Source organism: Colobus angolensis, unplaced genomic scaffold, assembly GCF_000951035.1.
Source record: "Colobus angolensis palliatus isolate OR3802 unplaced genomic scaffold, Cang.pa_1.0 Scaffold248, whole genome shotgun sequence".
Taxonomy (NCBI): domain Eukaryota; kingdom Metazoa; phylum Chordata; class Mammalia; order Primates; family Cercopithecidae; genus Colobus; species Colobus angolensis.
This window is the reverse complement of record NW_012115688.1, coordinates 1889659-1901404: the sequence shown is the minus strand read 5'-3', so window position 1 is coordinate 1901404 and position 11746 is coordinate 1889659. Positions and strand designations below refer to the sequence as shown.

Below are 11746 nucleotides of genomic sequence, written 5' to 3'. Positions count from 1 at the left end.
ATTAACAATAACCAGTTCAAAAAAGAAATTAAGATGTTACTATAACATCAAAGAGGATAAAATAACTAGCAATAAAATTAATCAAGGAAGTGTGAGTTATACACTGAAAAACCATCAAACATTGCTAAAAGAAATAAAAGAATACACAAATAAAGAGAAAGACATCCTGTGCTTGTGGATTGGAAACTTAATGTTAGAATATCCATACTACCCAAAGTGATCTACAGATTAAATGCAATTCTTATCAAAATGCAAGTGACTTTTTTTTCAGAAATTAAAAAAACTTGAAATTCATACGGAATCTCAAGGGACTCTGAATGATCAAAACAATCTTGAAAACAAGCAAACTAAATTGGAGGCCTCAATCCTCCTTTCAAAACATATGATGAAGCAGCAATAGTCAAGTTTACTATGGTACTGGCATAAAAACAGATATATAAACCAATGGAACAGAATGCAGATCCCAGAAATGAACTCTGGTGTATACTACCTAGTAATCTTCTACAAGGGTGCCAGTCCATACAATGGAGGAAAAGGACAGTCTCTTCAACAAATGATGTAGGAAAAGTGGATAGTCATATGCACAAGAATGAAGTTTGAGCTTTATCTTACCTCACAGACAAAAATTAACTCAATAAAGACATAGACATAAGACCTAAAACTATAAAACCACTGGAAGAAAGCATAAACGACATTGAATTTGGCAATGATTCATTGGATATGACATCAAAAGCACAGGTAACTAAACAAAAACAGACAAATGGGACTACATCAAACATCTGTCCATAAAAGGAAACAAAAGGTGAAAAATCAACCTGTAAAACAGAAAAAGATATTTGCAAGTTATATATCTTACAAGAGGTTGATATCTAGAATATATAAGAAACTTCTACAATTCAACAATACCAAAAACAAATAACCCAATTTAAAGATAAACAAAGAATTTAATAGACAATTCTCAAAAGAAGACATAAGAATGGACAACAAGCATGTGAAAAGATGCTCAATATCATTAATCAAAATAAATGCGAATCAAAACCTCAATGAGATATCATCTTATATCCATTGGTGTGTCCACTATCAAAAGAATAGGAAATGAGTTTGAATAAGGATACAGAGAAATTAAAGCCCTGTACACTGTTGGTAAAAATGTAAAATGATTCAGCTGTTATAAAAAATAGTATAAAGGTTCTTCAAAAATTAAAAATAAATGATTATATGTTCCAGCAATCCCATTTCTAGATATAGATCTAAAATAACTCAAAGCATTATCTGATAGGAATACTTGCACACTCATGTTCTTTGTAGCATTACTCACTATAGTCAAGAGGTGGAAGAATTCCAAATGTCCACTGACAGATGAATGAATAAAGAAAATATAGTATATACATACAATGGAATACTATGCAGCCTTAAAAAGAGGGAAATCCTGTCACATCCTACAATATGGATGAACGTTGAGGACGCCGTGCTAAGTGAAGTCAGTCACAAAATGACAAATACCGTATAATTCCACTCATATGAAGCATCTCAAGTAGTCAAAATCAGAAACATAAAGTAGAAAGGTGGTTGCCAATGACTGCAGGAGGGGAGGGAAGAGAGGGAATTAATGTTTAATGGGTATAGAGTTTCAGTTCTAGAGATTTGTTGCGCAACAAGGTGAATATACTTATCACTTACTGAACTATACTTAAAAATGATTATGATGGTAAATTTAATTTTTTTTAACTACAATAAAAGATGAAGGTAAAAGCACAATGCTTAAAAAGTATCCATTTCATTTTGAAGATATAAAGACAAATCAAACAATGTAAAAGAAATGAAATGATTACCCAGATTTGAAATTAGAAGATCGCTATAATAGAAATATAGAGTAAAACAACTGTTAGATGAATAAAGGAAACAAAACGATGTATATTAATTTCTTTCTAGTCTTTCAATGTAATGTAGTTCCATTGTTGCCTTCTGGTCCTTTTCTAGCCTAAACTATAGTTTAGGATCCTCCATGGACCACTGTGGTGGGACATGCAGTTCTCTGGCAAGTTGTAACAAGAAAATAATTCAAAGCCTGATTTTATGAATTTCAACATTGTGATCTGATTTACATTGCTTTTGTCATGCAGGATGTGACCTATAGCATGGACATGGGACACTTTAAACACCAGGGTCTTTTCTTAATTGGTGGAAAATATAACCAAAATGTAGACACAGGGAAAAGTGATTCATGGAATCTGAATCAGCAGTACAGACGCGCAAAATTAGGTCTCCACACTTTTCTGATTTTTCCTTCGATTTTCTGATGTTAAAAACCATCCTGGTGGGAATGGAGAAATGATGCACAAGTTAGTAGGTCTTGGATACCAACCCTTTTCTGCCACCAGTGGGTCATATCCCACTGTAAGCTGTAATCCCTCTGCTCATCAGATTTCTTATCTGTGCCTTGTGAATTGTACTAATATAATGATTACAAAAGGAATGTTGATCATGTGCCTATTAGGCACGCTCATTTTACAGGACATTGTCTTAACCACGAGGTTAATACTGTACTCATCCTGGGTGCACAGATGAGGAAATTAAGGATCAAGGATTATTATGCTGATGCAGCTTGCTCAAGGTCATGCAGCTGGTGGGTGGTGGAACCTGTACAGTCGCTGAACCTGGGTGGCCAAGCTCTAACATTGCCTGCTTAGACCAATTCTCTGTAGAGTTCTAATGCAGAGGTCTAAAGCTGAAGTAAGTGAGGGCCCACTAAGCACAAGGCATTCAATAGTTGTCATGCATTATATCACAATAACTCTTTGGTCATGATTCTCCTGTTTAATTCTCCTATTTCGTTATAAAATAAGTAAACCAAAGGTCAACGTCATTGAGTCATTTAATCAAAACAACAGTGGACTCTGAATTTGTGTCGAGGCTTCTCTGGTTTTGTTTGTTTGTTTGTTTTGAGACAGAGTCTTGCTCTGTCACCAGGCTGGAGTGCAGTGGCGCGATCTCTGCTGACTACAAGCTCAGCCTCCCACGTTCACGCAATTCTCCCGCCTCTGCCTCCCGAGTAGCTGGGACTACAGGAGCCCGCCACCACGCCCGGCTAATTTTTTGTATTTTTAGTAGAGACAGCGTTTCACTGTGTTAGCCAGGTTGGTCTCCATCTCCTGACCTCGTGATCCGCCCACCTCGGCCTCCAAAAGTGCTGGGATAACAGGCGTGAGCCACCGCACCTGGCTGAGGCCTCTCTGTTTACCATATCTCAAGCACTCACTGTTTCACTTGTCTATGCAACTCTCTATCCCTCTGCAGCCATCAGGCAGAGACAGGTTTTGTGGAGACTTGAAATGCTTAGGTCGTCTACTGAGTGCTAGCCCCCAGTTCCTTCTATTACTGTAGCCCATTGATATGGAAAAATTCACCAGTATTGGTCACTATAATAATTTATATGTTGCCCCAAAGAAGTTACTATTGCTATAAAATGTTTATTTTTCATTTTTGGTATGTGTACTTATCCATTTAAAATGCATTCTCTAATTTGCTTTATGAGAACAATTAAATATAATATTTTAACAAGGAGACAACTTTTTTCTTCTGGAGAGCCCAAAACTGTCCCATAGACATAATGATATTTTCTTCAAAGGACTGATATAATTGTTCAATTAGATAACAAATGGCGTATAGTATGTGTTCAGTAAAATTTAATCCCCTTCAATAATTAGTTAACATAAACTGTCAATTTATATCTGCTTTTACTTAGCATATGGTTGAAAAAATCAGGAATGCAAGTCTAGGAACACAGAATAAACACTCAAGCAGTGACCTTTATTTATTTTATTGTATTTATTATTTATTTATTTATTTATTTATTTATTTTTGAGACAGAGTCTTGCTCTGTTGCCCAGGCTGGAGTGCAGTGGCGTAATCTTGGTTCACTGCAACCTGTGCCTCCTGGGTTCAAGCACATTTTCCTGTCTCAGCCTCCCAAGTAGTTGGGATTACAGGTGCCTGCCACCACACTCTGCCAATTTTTGTATTTTTAGTAGAGATGGGGTCTCACCATGTTGGTCAAGCTGGTCTTGAACTCCTGACCTCAAGTGATCTGCCCACCTGGGCCTCCCAAAGTGTTTGCTATGTTTTCCTAGGATCTAAGGTTTTTGCTGCCACTGACAAGGGTCAGGAAGGAGGTGTACTCTGATTTAGGGGCAGTAAGTCCTAGGGTGAGAGCAGTAAAACTGGAGTCAGAAAAGCCAAGTCCAGTCCTCAGCATTTGTTTACTAACTCTATGACCTCTTTGAATCATTTAAATTTTCTGTTCTTGCTTTTTCTTGTAAAACAGGAAAAGAAAAAAGATGCATTCTGCTTTGTTTGCAGGCATGAACTAAACAAGTATGTTTAGTTTTTATGGGTATTTCTGTCATTTTCCCACACTTTCATTATTCCATAAGAAAGTGGTGTTAAAGGCTTATGTTTCTTCCAATTTGTGATTACCAAGAGGTGCTTGAGAACTCCAGGATTTCCATTTCTATAAAATCTAGCACATTATCAGTAAAACATCTTGACATTTATTTTAAATAGATTGTTTATCTGCTATGAACCATGTGACATGCTTCTTGTTATGTGATAATAACTCCATTATTTAGACAATTTAAAATTCCATTCAAGCAATAGTTGTATCCATGGACCAGCCATTCAAAGAGTAATTTTTCTTTAGTCATTGATCTTCCAAATTCGACTTTACTCCTCTCTCCTTTAAGCCACTTGAATTACATCGTGACATTGTTCAGTGTTGGTGTGAATGTGTATGCGTGTGTGTATGTGGTAGTGGTGGGGGTGCCTTTCTTCAGTGGTCCATCATTTCCTACTTTGGGCCTTTTTGGAAATGTTATTAAAATTTTTGATTATAGAATGGTACTTGCATATTCACAGCATAATGCATTCGTCAAAATAAATCTAGCCAAAGCATTTCATTTGTGAATTTGTACACCTGAAGCATTAAAATAAGAAATGTTAATTTCTTGCAGACTACTACCAGATGATTTTAAATATCTGCTAAGCAGGAATGTCTGTTCCCATGTGGGGAATTTCCATAATAAAATCCTGGCACCCTCGCTGAAGAGTACAGTTCTATAGAAACAGAGAAAAACAACAGCAAGTATTTTCCCTGAGGACAGTTTTAGCTACAATTTCCCAATGCTGCTTAGTTATTTCTGTCTTATTTTATGCTTTTGTTTTGAAACATAATGCAATTTTACCTGGATGCACTCCCGGATAATCAGGAATAGCTCAGTATGTGGTCTGGCTCTGCCAAATGCAAGACCTCCAGAAAATCAGAAGGCTCCACCGCCTTGTCCCTGCCCCCACCCACACCTCCAGCTGGGAGAAAAGGGTTAAGGATTTTTGGAAAATAGAGGAGAAGGGAGGGAGCCCCAAGGAGGCCCACGAGCGAGAGGCCGCGCCTCTGGGTGCAGCGGAGCTCCGAGCGCTGTTGTGTGTTTGGAAGGAAGGATGCTGCTGCCAATTCTGGGGACCGCTGCTGCGAGGAGTGGGCGTGGCCTCGGCGGTGTGGCTGCTTGTTAGGAAAGATGCTGAGTGCTTTTCAGTGAGGAGTCAGGGCAGTGTGTGTGTGAGAGAGAGAGAAAAAAGAGAGAGAGAGAGAAAAGAGAGAGACGGGGAGAGAGAGAGGGAGGGAGACGAGAGGGAGGAGGGAAGGAGAAAAGACGGAGGGAGGTGAGGAGGAAGGGAGGGGGAGAGACAGAGACCTAGAGGGGCTGAAGACCCAGACGGAGCTGGGAGAGCTACTGAGAACAGGACTGGAGCGCTCCGAGAGCCTCTCAAGATCTTTTGGGGGAGCCCAATAAATGTAAACATGGGATCTGTCACGGGAGCTGTCCTCAAGACGCTACTTCTGTTATCTACTCAAAATTGGAACAGAGTCGAAGCTGGGAATTCCTGTAAGTATACAGCAAATGATTTAAAACTTGCAGGGGGGCTCTCTGCAAAACTTTGATTCTGTTGTTTTGATGATGATTATTTGCAGCTGGGATTGCTGCAAAGCGTATTGCTGTAAATGAAGCATCACTTAAAAATCTTGCCAATGTGACCGGTTAACACTTGTCTCTCCTCTTGGTCTGGTCAAAATAGGCAAAGTGTCATTTCTCTTTTTGTCTACTCGCAGAATCTTACCCTCCGGTCTTTGAATATTCGCTGAGAATGCCCAAGTTCTAGTAAAACATGAAATTATCATCTTATCTGGGGAATAGCCTGTGAATGTCTTCATTTCTTCCTTTTTAAAGAACTACTGAATTTTATTGGAATTATGTCTAACAGGAAAACAACCGGCAGACTTTACATTATGCTGCATTGGTTTAGATTTCTGAAGTTTGCAATTGGGCAGACCAGTAGCTGGCTGCGTCTTTAAAATGATGCAGGCTAATAACTGAAATGTACTGCAGACTTCAGGAGCACCAGCATTGGCAGAGGCGAATCTCAGTATTAAGAGCGGTGCCCTCGCTGCTAAGAGAATGAGACTTAGTGCTCTCCTGAAAGAGGAGCCTCTTCCTACATTTTGCTTAAAGGAAAACCAGTCAGGTGATCTTTCAAAAGTAAGATTCCTTTGTGGTTGAATGCTTAACTCTATAAATTTGTAATGGAATGTTCTGATGAAATAGAACCTATTTAGGGAAGATTGAAACCTTATTTATAATTTAGATATCATCCAGAATAATTTGGCAGGCTGCCTTCATCCACTCTTTATTAGAGATGGGAAAAGTTTTAAAAGTTATCTTTGGCTTAAATTCTCTAAATGGTAGAATTTTCCCCTCCTGATTAATGACAAACAAGCTTGGCAAATGCAACTTTTTATTTTTTCTTGGATTTTAAAGGAAAAGCTCATTTGCTTTTCAAGAAATGGCTATGAGGCCTGTCCAGGAATTTATGTTGCTGCTGTATCATCAGGCTTAGATCTGGGGAAAAGAAGCAGTAATCAGGCATTTCTATGGCACGTCGCTTGACTACACTAAAGAGTTCTGATGTGGGAAAAACATTACAAACTCGTGGGCACAAGTCAAATGTCCACTCAGAGTGCCTGGCTCCTGTGATTTCGCGTTTCAGTTCAGAATGAGCTCATTTAATGTCAGAGTATCCATCACTCTGAAGGAAGGAAATTCACTCCAGGTGCTGCACATCAGATTCAACTTTAGTTTGGATGTTGAGATAATCTCATAAATCAATAACATGTGTATAATTTCACCTAGTCAAAACCTTGGAATCTTATAATGGTAGCATTTGACAAACATTGCAACGTACAAGCAAACAACAACACCCACATACAAATGGAAGTTCTGTAGAAAAGGCATAAGTAATTCATCTTCTAGCCACTAAAGTTCAGCCAAAAAGAAAAGCACTAGAGGTCACTCTTACAATGTAAAGTACATCACCCCAAGCATCCTTCCCTCAAGAAAAGCAGAGCTTAAATCTGGCCTGTACTCAGTTCAGTCTTTCCAATAGACTGTCTGTAGTTGGGTTTAAAATATATTAGTCTAGTTAATCGGGCTGTTGTTTATGTTTGTTTGTTTTCTTGAAGCTCAGTAAAAAGTGTAGGATGTACATCAACATTAAATAGCTTTCTTTTGCAATGTATCTTCTTAGAAAAGAAAAGGTGCTGAAAAAGATCTGAGGAGAGTGTAATATTTATGTCTGCTTGGCTCTGGTTGGATCCCTCACTGATACTTAAAATTTCAGTGCTGGTTCTATATTCTTTCAGCCTTGGTTTGTTCAGGAAGTAATCTAATGCTCTTTTAAACATCTGATGAACTTGCAAAACCTACACGATTTTTCATTATAAAAAACATTTAAAGTTGGAGTTCTTTGTTACCATACATGTGGAGTTGACTGTTCTTCAAGTGTCAAATATACAATGAAATGACCTTGTATAATTAAAGTTGCATTTAGTAATTTATTGTGAATATTTTGACAATATGATTTGCAGCAGTATGTGTAAAAGAAATATTTCATTTCTCAATTTCTATTCCATTTTTCCATATTTAAGAAGTATTTTCTTTTTGGAAGAAGTAAGGTCTACTTGTACCAAGCCCTGGTGGAAAGTACTTCCTATATTTCATCCTTCTTGGAAGAACAAGTACCTATATGTTTCCCAGCAAGATTGGAATTTAGTGTAAGGACAAGCAACTATCAACCAGCATATGCATTTCTAAAGTATTATAATGACTGCAATAATTCTTCTGGACAAGACTTTATATTAAGAAAAAGTGAATCAGTCTTGAATACCAATAGTAAAATCAGAAAGAATTGAATATAAATAAATAAAATTAAAGGTCTGTCTCAAGTGACTAGAAAGACCTTTTTCCCCTTTATTTACAGCTGATGAGCCAGGAACAAATCTGCCATCTACAGAGTCAGCCCAAGGTTGCCATTTTGAAAGCTTTCATGGGACAGAACTCTGCAAAACCAGTACAGCTCAGGGATTAGGTGCACCTTAATTTGAATGTTAATTGATCCAATTAAACAGCAGGGAAACTTTACATTAGAAGGATTCTGTTCAAAGACAAACATATGTTCACCTATATGTATATGTGCTCATTTGTATATAGGTATATGTGTATGCAAATATCTGTAAACTACTAGACTGATGTGCTTGCATATTTTTGGTGGCCCTGTTAAGTACTTATCTGTCTAAAGATGAAATATGTTCAATGAACCACATTCTCTGCCTACTAGTATCCTGTTTGACATTTCAAAAGCGGTGGACTAGCCATCATTTTTTTCTCTTTGTTCTCATCAAGATGAGTTTTTAAAGTTATATTGAAGTGTCCCCTTCATCAAAGTTGAGAGATGGATCCTTGCAGAAGGGCATGCTCTTTGAGAAACTGCACTGACTGTTCTTGATTTCTTTGCTTGCTGCTAAGAGACATGCATTAAGAACAGAGACAATTCTCTATTTTTTAATTGCTCTTATAAATCCAGTTTTTCAACATTAAGACATGGTTGAAGACGGGATCAACTTACCCCAAAAGAAGGAATGGGTGCAGTAGTAAGGCTGATAAGAGTTTGCTTTTACTTTTACTCTTGCAGGTCATATGACGGGGGCTCTCTAGCCACTGGTATACTGAGCCCTACTCTTGAGAATAATTAATGCTCACCAATGACTTAATTAGAAGTTAACATCTCACTGTGTTCTTTCTTTTCTCTGATGGAAATAAAGGCCATATCTGATATGTACCCTAAAAGAGGCACTGAAGGATAGGTGAAGGCAAATTACCTGAGTAGATGATCACTCTTGTGGGCCCTGGGAGACAACTGGACAGATCCTCACATTGTTAAAACTCAACCTTGTAATTCTTTCTAGAAGCTACTTTCTTTTCCTCACCCCCCCCATATTTATTCCTATAGCAGAAAATAACTAGAATGCAATAGTAAAGTACTGATAAAATATAGTTCTATGAGGCAATGCATAAATGGCTAGCCCTTATAAAGGTCAGCACGTACTTTGACTCACTTTTCTAATAGCAATGGTGATTTATTTTCATCTATTCCGTCCATTTTCTCCACTTCTTATTACATGCATCTCAACAATCTCTGATAAAGGGAGCCTCCAGCTCTGGAGATAATGTTAACTCATGGCCAACATGAGGATCAAACTTAACTTTCACATAATACCTGGTGCTTACTCTAGGCAATAAAGATTATTTTCTTCTAAAATTAATTTTGGAATTTATATCATATATAAGCAATTTCTGTATTGGAGCTAATGAGTATATCAAGATTAAGTTGATTTTTGTTAAAGAAAATAGATTGATAGAATTGTATAACTTCTACTGTAAGATAATACAATATTCAACTCAGGTTGGTAAACTATGGCCCGTGGACCGAATCTGACCTGCTGACTGTTTTTGTATGATCCATGGGCTAAGAACAGTTCTTCCATTTTTAGCTGAAAAATATTAAAAGAAGAATTCTTCATGGTAAAACATAATTTTATGAAATTCTAATTTTATTCTTCCGCTCATTAGTAAACCTACGTGACAAAAATTTCTACTCAAATATTAGTATTATATTTTGAATTTTATCAATTAAATTTTATTAAGATTGTTTACCATCTTACTATGTAACTACTTACACAAGATTCTTTATGGCACTTTATATAAAAAGTTAATTGACCTTGATTTAAATAATATACAATAAAATGATAAGACATGAAAAGTGTATAAATTACACTTCTATGATACAATTTAGTCTTAATTATTTAGCACACAAATATATACTTGTAAAGTTGTGGTACTGCATGCAATGCTATTATTGCCAGGAACTATAACAGAGGATATCTTCAAGTTAATGTCTTCCTTATATGTTTTTTTCTTAAAGCCTTTATTGTTAAAAAATCTTGATATTTCAGTGGGTATAAATTGTTTGTAGAATTCCCACAGTTTTAATCTCAAGTAATCATGTTAGGATAAGCTATTCAATGAAATATATAAGTAATATAAGTTCAATGAAGTGTATAAGTAGTATAAGTTCAATTAGCTGTACAAGTAATTGCAACTTAGATATTTTGAAAAAAATTCTGCTGTTATTTTACATTTTCATGAGCATAAAATATTCCACTCTATCTTAATCAGAAACTTACATTTGGAATCAAAGATCATATGAGGAAAATGTTTTTGATAGAAGAGTATTTTTGCTCCTGTGACTTTTAAAGCAGCAGCTTTCTAAAAATTCTGAAATTGACCAACTTTCTAGAATAAACTGAAAAATAGATTTTCATTTAAGCACTGCCCACTAAGAGCTCATGATATTTAAGCAAGTGATTTTCACTTACCCATGTCAGTATGATAAATTTCTGTGTAAATGACTTGCGTATTTGAAATTGTATTTACTTTAGAATTCCAGGAACTGATCTTTGGCCCCATTTTATTTACACTATACTTTTTCCTACAGTCTTTTGAAAAATTAAGTTAAAAATATGATGCAATATCATTTAAAAACCCATTTTCATTGACATTGCTATTCCTATGTAGCAGTTTTTTTTTTTCAAAACAAATGTTCACTTGTTAAAATAGTTTATTTTTTCATTATATTGTTTTTAGTGGTTCAGCTTTAAATGAAGGTTTCTAAGTCTCGTCAAAAGGCCAATTTCCAAAAAGAAAAACAAGCAAAAAAAAGGCCCCCTCCAGAAACAAGGATAGTCTCAAAGAGCTTAACTGAAATATGACTTTCTCTGAGTGTCAAAGGAATTGTGATGAGATTCGTGATCATCCACTGTAAGTAGACAATGATTAGGGATAATGGCACTGGCATTACATGGCTTTGAGATTTTAAAAATAGAATATCAGCTCTGCTCTACAAATACCAATTTTTCTTGATTTAATACTATGTTTAAAATTTAAATCTCTTCTACTTCAGATTAATCAATTTTGAGGCCTTAATATTGTTCACTAATGAATCGTATGACCTGTAGATTGCCAATTAGTTCTAGGTTGTTTAAGAAACCATTCTGTTATAAAGACACATGCACATGTGTGTTCATTGCAGCACTCTTTACAATAGCAAAGACATGGAATCAACCTAAATGCCCATCAGTGATAGACTGGATAAAGAAAATTTGGTATATACACACCATGGAATACTGTGTAGTCATAAAATAGAATGAGATCACATCCTTTGTAGTGCCATGGATGGTGCTGGAGACCACTATCCTTAGCAAACTAGCAAGGGAACAGATAAGTGGGAGCTAAATGATGAG

The 11746-nt window shown here is 36.4% G+C and overlaps 1 protein-coding gene across 2 annotated transcripts in view; it reads left to right on the top strand.

The window, feature by feature from the left end:
• The first annotated feature begins 5455 nt into the window (after window positions 1-5455).
• The window catches only part of CNTNAP4 (contactin associated protein-like 4), a 279155-nt gene continuing 272864 nt past the window's right edge, over window positions 5456-11746 (top strand). The window contains exon 1 of one of the 2 annotated variants that reach the window (XM_011945986.1): window positions 5456-5939. In XM_011945986.1, the coding sequence (XP_011801376.1) occupies window positions 5855-5939 (85 nt within the window). In that variant the 5' untranslated portion in view covers window positions 5456-5854. The remainder of the gene's footprint in view (window positions 5940-11746) is intronic. The other variant, XM_011945987.1, reaches the window with a different exon arrangement.